Below are 10,983 nucleotides of genomic sequence, written 5' to 3'. Positions count from 1 at the left end.
ACAAAATTTATATAATCTAAAGTCTTAACCTAATTCAAATATACTAAAACTAAAATATTATATAACCATTGATAGTAAAAAATTCAAAATTTAGAATCCAAATTAAATATATAAAATCTAAATATTTTTAGAATTTAATCTCTATAATTTATTTATTTTTAAATATAGTTTTATATTTAAAAGATGGGTTAAATTATTAATTTAATCCTTTAGAGAAAGTTAGAATTTAATTTCTATAGTTTAATAAAATCTCACATATATATATTGGTTTGAAAAAGCTTGGTAAGAAGAATTTTGTAATTTAATCTAAAAAATTATATAATTATTTTTGAAACATTATATAATTGTTATCAAATAGATTCAAAGTTTAATAATATGAATATGATATAGATACTAAATATATGAATAAAAACACTTTAATTTCTAAACTTTCACGAAAGTAACAGTTTCATCGTGAACTTTAGCTGGCAACAATTTAGTTTATGCATTTTTTAATTTATGACATCTAATTAGTAATTAAACTTTAATAAATAACAAATTAGTTAAGAGTTTATATACAACATGTCACAATTTAGACTATATAACAATATCGTTAAACCATAATATAAACATGAGAAACTCACACATGCTCGCTCTTAAGTACTTTTCATATCGACTCCTCTAGTCCTGACATGTCACGAGAGAAGTTGAACTACAAACTTTCTCTCACAATATACAGTAATTTATAAGTCTTCTGTCTTTTGACTCTCGTCATTTAAGATATAAAAATAGGTGTGGCTCTCAAAGTTGCAAATGGTTAATAGTAAGCTCGAACTTTATCACCCTATCTTGAACTTTTCTCGATCCTTAAAGAGACTCGGGCATTGTTGTGTATATATGTGACACACACACACATATATATATATTATCACTTAAAAAGGCTGCGTGGCTTATTCATCTCCATATTAAATATTAATATTGTTGTCATTCCTGAAATACCCTTATTATCGTACTTTTATGTCCTTTTCGGTCCCCTCCTTTAGATTCCTTTGCCCTAATTTGTTTCTTATTCTTGAGAAAAATAGTATGATTGTTTGTGTTATGTTAATTTGCATTTAAAAACATGATACATATATTACACACACAACTTTTCTCTACCATTTAATTAAATTATAACAAAAATGCCTTTTTCTATGAAATATAATTTAATAATTAATGTGTATGTATACACAAGCATATACTTTATGTATAGCAGTGTATCAAGAATGTGCTTTGCATACATTTTCAAGAAAAATATTTGCATTCACGACCATTTTATTATATGTGTTTATGATATTATGTTATGTAGCACTTGCTCTCCTCAAATAATGACATTTTATATACCGTGTATAGTAAATATTTAATTACATCATATAGAACAATTTTGAAAACAAAAAAAGTCCACAATGAAAAATATCAAAAGTGTCCTAATTAACATTCAATTAATCAACAATAAGTGCAATACACGATCGTGTAGTTCTTTTTTAATGGTGAGAAAAAATGATTCAAATCTAACGATCGTTTACATTATATCAACACGATCGTGTAGTTCTTTTTAAACGATGAGAAAATAACCTCAAACTTAAACGATAATTGTGTTAACCATAGTAAATAGTTGTGTTGACAATGGTAAATGATCGTTTAAATCATGTCAAAACGATATTTAAATAATCTTGATATTCTCATACATGAGAAAGACAAAGTAGCTTCAAATAATATTGCTGACAATTGTGAAAATGAAATAAGATATTTAAAAAGAAGAATAAATCGATAAAGAAATAAATTCTAGAAAATGTGATGAATAAATGGAAAAAAAGAAAGAAAAAAGTGACGACGTGAAAAGTTATGAAAATATTTTATTTACTTAATAATTTTTTATTTATTACGCGAACCATAAATATTTTTAAATTTAGTTACGTTTACGTAAATTAACGTAATAATTTTCATTGAAAAAAAAAAGAAGAAGAGAAGCACGTGTTTATACACATGAACAAAAATAAACCAATAAAGATAGAGAAGGTGTCAAAGGGCGATTTGAAGGGCAAAGGAAATGCATAATAATATTAATAGAGAGAGCGACATGACGTGAGAGTGAGGCCCTCATCCCCCACTCTATGCTTTCTAATTTCATCCATTAATCCTCCACGATTAATTCCCCTTTCCCTTTTTCATTCTTAAAAACGTTCCTAAACTTATCCTCCCCTCTACCACAAATTTCAATAACGAAAACAACGTTCAATTTTCTCAATAATTGAATGTGATATAATCTTTACTATTTAGGTTGAGATGATCTATACCGTACAACAACTCAACTAAAGCTTTCAAAAAATAAATATCTCGCTTCCTTTATTCTCATTCGAAAATAATTAACATTTTCTTACCCAACAAAATAAAATATAAATGTTTTCTAAATTTTTCAAAGACTAAAAGTTACAATTTATTTTATAATAATACTCTCGTTTTTATCGGTTAACATTTATACGATTCATTGAACATTAAATTAAAATTTGTTATATATTATTAAGAAAAGAACAAAGTATAATTAAGGTTAAACTTTTTGTATCATATAATTAATCACACGTTAATCACTATTATTAGGAGGTTTATGCATTAGTTTCATAATTAGTACAAAAGAATGATGTTAAAAACATGCATCTAATTGCATTATTGTAATATTACAAAAATCATTTGATAGTGATGTAACAAAAATTAGTAATTCATTGTATTGGGTAATTTAATTATAATATAAAGTTTAATATTAGTTTGTTAAGTAATTTTCAAAATTGTACCCTCAAACAAAAAGGGGTTTTGTCCATAAATATATGTGGAAAAAAAAGGTATCAAATTTGTAAAAGTGAAAAAGTAGAAATTTGTGGCTATCATGTTTTCCCTTTTCAATTTTCCAAACTTTGGTTCAAAAAATATATTGTCACGTTTTTATTCATACTCAAAATTATTTTGATTAAACGACGTACGGCCAACAAAAAAATGTCCACAAACTTTTTAATTAATTTACATAAAAAATATCTCTAAACTTTTTATAGCAATCTTTTCACCAACCAAAATTTTTAACTGTTTCTATCGAAGAATAACAATAGCGATTTTGAACCATTTTCGAAAGTTTAATTTGAAGGCATTTTTTAAACATTTGAAAGAGTATTTTTTTTACTCAACTATATGTTAACATAAACACCGTTTTAAAAATGATTAATAATTTTAAATCTTCTAATAAAATTACACAAAATTAAAAATAAAATTAAAAATTACCATAAACCATTCATATGGTTATTTTTGGATAGTGTTACGTATTGACCAACTTTAAATTTAATTACACTATTATAAATTTCACATAATATTATATAATTTTGATTATAGTTGATGTAAGTTTTTATTTAATTAATGCACCTTAAAGTCTAATTAAGGGCAGAGTAGAAATATATATATATTTGGAAAGAAAGAAAGGAAAGAAATAATGAGAGGGAGAATGATATTATTTTGATGTATTTTATGAAAAAGACAAAGCATAGGTTTCCATTGATTTTTCTTCGAATTAAACTTTGTTAATTGCATAATGATGACGTCATTCGAGTATATAAATAACAATAAATAGTAAAGCCAAAATAATATATTATGTGTACTATGAGATTTCTATACTTTCTTATATATATTCTTTTTGGTACTATACACCCTATAATTACATTCATTCAATAAATATTATGTCATTCAAATGCATCAAATATTTGTAGATTATTATGAATTTCATATCCATACTAACTATTAATCGATATATTGATTTTCGATAGGGTTTACTAGTGTTTTGTATATCTGTTTTCACGGTTGATTATGATAGTACGGGGTTTAATCTCAAAACTAGTTAATAATTAGGGACATAACTTATTTATGTTAGATAGAGTGTGAGTCTTATTGGTTTTTATAATATGAGACTCTTAACATCTCGACATGCTCTCTTAAGACGGTGTCTCTTTTGAGTTTACCTATCTTAGACCGAATATTTACTTAGACTTAATATGAGGTATGAGTGTAAGTCGTCCAACAACTCAGACTACCCATCATATATTATATTGGTTGGGTTGAGTCTCGGATCTCGGGTCTTGGGTTGAAAAATTCAGTTCAAAATCCAACCCAACATGAATATATTTAATATTTTCATTATTTATTTAATAAAAGTAAAATTATGAGCCTTTTGTTAACCGATCATATGAAAAGTTAACGATCGTTTGAAAGTATAAAGCTAAATGATCGTATTACGGGTGAAATCGAGTTGGGTTGAGTTGAGAATGTTCTCAACCCAACCCATATTTTCGGATTATTTTTCCCGTTTTCTAGTTTCTAATGGTTATAAAAGTCTGAAATTGTTACGTTTAAAATTTAAACATACATAATTCAAATTTTCATTTAATAAATTCAAAATTTATACACATTTAATTTGTTTTTTTATCAATATATATATTATATTAATTCGGGTTGGATTGGGTTGAACCGAATTTTTCAACCCTCCAACATGAAACCCAAACCAACTCGAAAAAATCAAAATTTTTTAATCCAACCCTTATAATATGGATTAGATAGTCTAGATTATTCAGGTTCAACCAATATTTGTAGACTCTTAGATCGTATAAGAGGGTAAAGAATTATTTAGAAAGGTAAACAATGGTTGGGTTGGATTCAATCGAACTTGTAGTATATAAACTTGCATCCATCTCAAAAGCAATTGAGAATTTGGAAAGTAGCTCGACTCTTAACATGTCAACATTTAGAAGAAAGAAACAAGTGTAAGAAAAATACAAAATAGAGTTAATAAAGAAAATGAAATATAAAGCCAATTTCTATATATATGTGTATGTATATATAAATAGGAAAGAAGATGCACACGTGTTTAAAATGTAGAAATGTTAAAGTGAGTGAATACCAAAACCAACCCTGGTACGGACTTGGGCTGTCAAATTAATCCACTTGCCTTTAATTCCTTTTCTCCAAACTTTTTATTTCCCTATAGCTATTTAATGTAATTGAATCTTTAATAAAGATGAGTAATACATTAGACTTTTTAATTTTATGTTTGAAATTTAAAATATAACCTTATGATATTATGTGAACAAGTTGAAGTTTGGAATATGATGTTTTTGGATGTATTTTCAAATCCAACGTGAATAAAATTTGTTTCTTTTTAAATTTGGAAAAACTTACTTTTTAGTCACTACCCTTTTTTATTTATTTATTTATTTATTGTTTCCTTGCTTATACATCTCCACACATGATGGCCACACAATAAAGCAATTATTCAAATCAATTATCAAATAAATAAAAAAATCAATACAACAACCAATATTAGACTTCTTGTTCCAATCAAATAAAATGACATTTTTATACTTTTTTTTGAAAGAAAAAAAAACCATTATTTGAAATATTTATATAAAGAAAAACACAAAGAAAGCAAGAAGAAGAGAGACAATATGTGGAAAATGAAGAAAGTAGTATTTATTACATCACTCACGTTTAAATGGAAGAAAAAATGAAAAATAAAATAAAGAATTTTGTAAGTTAAAAATAAATCCTTTAGAAAAGAAAGACAGAAGAATAAGTTAAAATGAAAGGAAAATAATAAAATTTGGTTCAAAAGGTTTCTATCCATTCGTTCATCCAAATTTGTACCATTCAGCATCTTTTCTTATTTTTCCTCTTCCTCTACTGAAAAAGTGTATCCCTTTTCTTTTCTTTTCTTTTCTTGGGGGTTTGTTATTTAACAACTTTAAACAAACTCTAATGCTTTCTCTCTCATTTTTGAATTAATCTTACTTGATTTTCAAAATCTTTCTCTTTCGATCTTGTTGTGAGTGAATTGAATGATGCAAGTGTTTCTCAATTTGATTGTAGTAATCAACAATGTTGAGCCTGAAAATAAAAAAACGTGAAGTTTCCCACCTCTCGTTTGTCTCTATCTCTCACTCACTCACTCACTGAACACCATTCATACTTCCTTCATACTCTCTCTTTCTCTCTCTCTCTCTCTCTCTTTAAACTGCAACAAAATATCCTTTTTACTATTTGTAGAACCCATTTTCCATTTTAATAATCAATCCCACCGCCATTCATGGCCGTTGTCATGTCCGACAACCACGCATCTCGCCGTCTTAAAACCCTTCCTTCTTCTCCGGCTCTCTCTCTCACTCTCGTACTTACTTACTTACTTGCTTACTTACTTACTTCCTTGCTTGTCTTCACTTTGTTTTTCATCTTCTTCCAAAAAATGCAGCTCAGCTTTAATGGGGTTCTTCTTGTTTTCTTCTTAGGCTGGAGTTTTTGGAAATGCGGCGCCGATGGATGTGGAAGCGGACACCACGGGAAGGAGGGAGGATAGCTGTAGTGATAACTCGGAGCCGGCGGGATCGAGGTCGGCGGAGGATTTGGGGGTAGACCCAGATGATGAAGATGAAGATAAGTTGCAGGGGAATACGAAGAAGAGGAAGAATCGTCATACTTCGGAGCAAATCAGAGAAATGGAAATGTAGGGAAACCCACTAAGGAAAAGCTCTCTTTCTTCCTTTCTTTCTTTTGATATATGTTTTTTGTATGCATTTTGTAGGTTGTTTAAAGAATCACCTCATCCAGATGAGAAACAACGGCAGCAACTGAGTGAGAAACTTGGTCTTTCTTGTAAACAAATCAAGTTCTGGTTTCAGAATCGTAGAACCCAAATCAAGGTTTTTGGGAACATTCAACACTTTCTTTCTTTCTTTATTCCTCTCTGTTTTTTTTCTTCTTCATCTCTTACTTTCTAATTTAACGCAGGCTATTCACGAGCGTCATGAAAACGCTTTATTAAAAGGAGAAATGGAGAAATTACGAGAGGAAAATCAAGCGATGAGAGAAATGATAAGTAAATCTTCTTGCACTAAAGGTTGTTGTTCTGCTTCAACTAATTCCCTAGACGCAATTTTCACCACTTCTGATCAACAACAACAGCAACTAGTAACTGAAATTGCTCGACTCAAAGCTGAGGTTAATTATACATACATAAATTGCTTTTCCTTTTTTTTTTTTCTTTTCTTTTTTGTTTTTGCTCTTACAAGTTATTGAGATCGATTCAAACTGAACTTCGGATTTATTTACAGGTGGAGAGATTAAGAACAGCTCTGGATAAATACGCGCCGGCGGGGACAGAGAACAACAAGGAGGAAGGAGGAATAGAGAGGCCGGGGAGGAATTTGGAGAAATCGAAGAGTATATTCGGATTGGAGAAAGGTAGAGTTATGTTGATAGGGAAGAGAGCGATAGAGGAGGTGGTGAAAATGGGGGATTCCGATGAGCCACTGTGGGTGAGAAGCGTTGAAACAGGAAGAGAGCTATTGAATTACGATGTGTATATGAAGGAATTAGCGGTCGGAAATGAGAGAGGGAAGAGAGAAGTGGAAGCGTCGAGAGAAACGGGTGTGGTGTTCGCTGATCTTCATCGATTGGTTCAGAGCTTCATGGATGTGGTAAATGAATGAAACAAAAGCCCTAATTTTTTCGAGTGAAAACGTGTTGGAAGATTGTGAGTTTTAATGGAAATGAGATGTTTGTTTATGGGTTTGTGAAGGTTCAATGGAAGGAAATGTTTCCGTCGATGATCTCGAAGGCGTCGACTATGGAGGTCGTCTTCAATGGCGACGGTAACAACAGAGATGGTGCAGTTCAACTGGTGAGTTTCTTCTTCTTATTTCTTTCTTCCTTTTTTCCTTTCCGGCCACGAAAGCGTACGGACCGATATTACGCGTTTGGAATTTTCATAAAAGGTTTTCATTTGAATTTTTTCCAAACCAACACCGGTTCGGTCTCTTGGTTTGGTTGGTTCGGTTCCCTCATACTCACCCTAATCCTATTGTTAATCATAATTAAGGGGAAGGAAGTATTTGAATAAACTATTTTTTGGTCCTCAATATACATTGCACTGTTGTCGGTTGAGCTAAACTTTGATTGACATTATAATTATTATTATGTCTAAGTAGCTCTCAATAAATTGTTTTCTTTTTGTTTGAAGAAAAAAAGGTAATTGTACTGGTCGTTTTCTTTGCTTTTGGAGATATCCATAAATACGTTTTCAAATATGTGGATGGCAAAAAACATATGATTTAGTCCGTCCTTATTTGAAAAGTATTTGTCACTCTATTAAAATAAAAGAAAATAAAGAATGAAAACAAACTAGGTGCACCTAATTTCTAAGTGAGTTTGGTCGAGGGAAATTCGCATCAGGTAAGAATTCAATTTTTTTAGGAATAATTGTAAATATAGCCATTAGATTCAAAATAATTTAGTATAAATGACATGAGTAAACCATGTAACAAATATTGGTACGATAAATCATAAAAGTTTATCGAGTATAGAGTTTGCTACATACTTAACAATTATTCTAAAATTTGCTATAATTACCCAGTTTGTACAAAATTTAAATTGTGTTTCGAAATTTAGAAAAGTAGGTTTTTTTTTATAAAAAATCTAACCTTTTAGTTATATATATATATATATATATATATATATATTTTGATGAGAGACTTTTTTTTGAGACTTTTTTTTTATAAAAAAAATAGAAAGTTGAAGTTAAAATAAAAATAATAAAAGAGAGATTCAAATTAGTATCTCATTTTTATGCCACAAAAAAGTGTTTAATGTTTTGTAAGAGAGAAAATATAATTGAAAAAAATGATGTAAGTAAAGAGTTAATTATATGGTAATTATGGTAGAAGCTCATTTTTCTGCCAGGGTTGCAGATGTTTGCAGAGCTCCAAATGCTGACCCCAACCATCCCTCCAAGAGAGATTTTTTTCATTCGAAGTTGCAAGCAACTAAGCCCCGGTAAGTGGGTCGTTGCTGATGTCTCCATCGACAAAGTCGGAGACCATGTCGACTCTTCTTCCTCTCGTTGTAGGAAACGCCCCTCTGGTTGCATCATCCAAGACCAATCTGACGGTCATTGTAAGGTACAGTACTACAACGCCTTTACTTTCATCATCTTTAATTATGATCGTGAGACCTTCGGGTGTTCTTCGTATCGTGTTTTTGAGTTGTAGGGGTGGTTTCAGGTCACGTGGGTGGAGCATTGGGAATGTCACAAGATTGGACTTCACACCATATACCGAACCATCGTCAATAGCGGTTTAATATTTGGAGCAACACATTGGATGTCCACGCTACAAATGCATTGTGAGTGGCAGGTTTTCTTCATGGCCACCAACGTTCCCATGAAGGATTCCACTGGTAATTAAAACGACACTTCACTCATTCTTAAGTTTCAATATCCCTTCAATATATAATGCTTTTGTCTGGTCGTCTCAGTTTCTGAAAAACTAATATATAGGAATCACCACTGTTGGTGGGAGAAAAAGTGTTCTTCGATTGGCTCAGAGAATGACCTCTAGTATTTATCAAGCTATCGGTGCTTCCAACAGCCATACATGGACCAAGGTTCAAAGCAAAATAGGTGAAACCATACGGATTGCTTCCAGAAAGAACTTGAAAAACCCACATGAACCTACTGGTTTGATCTTGTGTGCAGTTGCTTCTATTTGGCTACCTGTTTCCCCTAAACTCTTGTTCGAATTCTTGATCGATGAAGCTCGCCGACCCGAGGTTTGTCTCCCTAATTTTTTTTTCAAATCGACAAATAAAGTGTTAGGTAAATTGTAAATGCACAGGCCGAGAGAGATGTCATATTTTATTAGATAGATATATTAGATAATACAAATTCAAAGAGCTAGTAGAGTTTGTTTATATATAGCACGATCCTCTCAAAGCATATATACGACCTTTAACTGTGATTAACATATATAGATACAAATGTAAATTAGATTTCGATGGTTTTCTATCTAAAGTGGTAGATAGCGAATTTAATATCTTCCAGTAAAACCAACTTCTCTTCTTGTTCGCATTGGCAATTCAATTGAGAAGAAAATGACATTATATTATTATATAAGAGTTTAAATACATGAATTTTTACTTTTATATCTTCTTAGATCATTAATAGCTTATGGTAAATGAAATTATGTCAGTGTTTTAACTTAATCGTTTTGAACTATAAAACTTTTAGTGGGATGTAATGTTAAGTAGCGGTCAAGCAGAAATGTTAGCAAACTTCGCCAAAGGACAAAATCGAGGCAATGCGGTTACTATCCAAGTGAGTAGACTCTCCTCTCTTTTCACACAAGTCGTCATCGTCATGCATGAAGTGATCTATAGAACGATGTTGATATATAATTCAATTACAAATGACTACTGCAGGCAGTAAAATCAGATGAAACCAACAAGTGGATTCTACAAGATAGTCTAACAAACGAATACGAATCAACGGTTGTCTATGCTCAAGTTGACATGAATGGTATGAAGTCTGTGATGGCCGGGTTTGACTCAGGCAACATCACGACATTACCGACAGGGTTCTCAATCCTTCCAGATGGCCACCCAACAAGGCCATTGGTTATCAGTTCCAGCAAAGAAGAGAGGGAAACAAGAGGAGGCTCATTGCTAACAGTGGCATCTCAAATCCTAGTGAGTCCCTCTCCGACAGCCGAAACAACGTCACAGTCAGTCGAATATGTTAACAATATTATGTCACATACTTTAGAAAATATTAAAGCAAGCCTACAAGGTGAAGATGATTGAAGTATCAACCTTTATTATTCTTAAAATATTAAAATCAACACTTTTTTTCTTTTTAAATTCTAACACATAAGGTGTTTTTTCCCCTTCCTTTCTCCCAATCGTGAAGTTCTTTCAAATCCCTCCATTATATGTTTCAACAAAATTTCACACTTTTTTTTCGAAAAGTATATATATGTATATATAGGTTAAAGATTTGTGTGTTTTAAATATATTAAATTATTGATAAATGGAGTTAAACATTTTCAATATTGCTCCCTCCATAATTGTTGTATTAAAGAAAAAAAAAAATACATGAGTACTATATTTTTA

At 30.7% G+C, this 10,983-nt stretch overlaps 1 protein-coding gene across 2 annotated transcripts; it reads left to right on the top strand.

The window, feature by feature from the left end:
* The first annotated feature begins 5,716 nt into the window (after nucleotides 1-5,716).
* LOC101218545 (homeobox-leucine zipper protein GLABRA 2) lies at nucleotides 5,717-10,757 on the top strand. Of its 2 annotated transcripts, none has more exons than XM_031888861.1 (11): nucleotides 5,717-6,211; nucleotides 6,330-6,544; nucleotides 6,623-6,740; nucleotides 6,829-7,038; nucleotides 7,152-7,517; nucleotides 7,619-7,720; nucleotides 8,787-8,996; nucleotides 9,087-9,273; nucleotides 9,374-9,645; nucleotides 10,103-10,189; nucleotides 10,294-10,757. In XM_031888861.1, the coding sequence occupies exons 1-11, from the start codon at nucleotides 6,131-6,133 to the stop codon at nucleotides 10,672-10,674; spliced, it is 2,229 nt and encodes a 742-aa protein (XP_031744721.1). In that variant the 5' UTR covers nucleotides 5,717-6,130; the 3' UTR covers nucleotides 10,675-10,757. The 2 variants fall into 2 exon arrangements, with proteins under 2 accessions (XP_031744721.1, XP_004141841.1); XM_004141793.3 differs by having other exon boundaries at nucleotides 5,720-6,211; nucleotides 9,099-9,273; nucleotides 10,294-10,700.
* The last annotated feature ends 226 nt before the right edge of the window (nucleotides 10,758-10,983 follow it).

Source organism: Cucumis sativus, chromosome 7 (genome assembly GCF_000004075.3).
Source record: "Cucumis sativus cultivar 9930 chromosome 7, Cucumber_9930_V3, whole genome shotgun sequence".
Classification (NCBI taxonomy): domain Eukaryota; kingdom Viridiplantae; phylum Streptophyta; class Magnoliopsida; order Cucurbitales; family Cucurbitaceae; genus Cucumis; species Cucumis sativus.
This window is presented reverse-complemented; position numbering and strand designations above follow the sequence as displayed.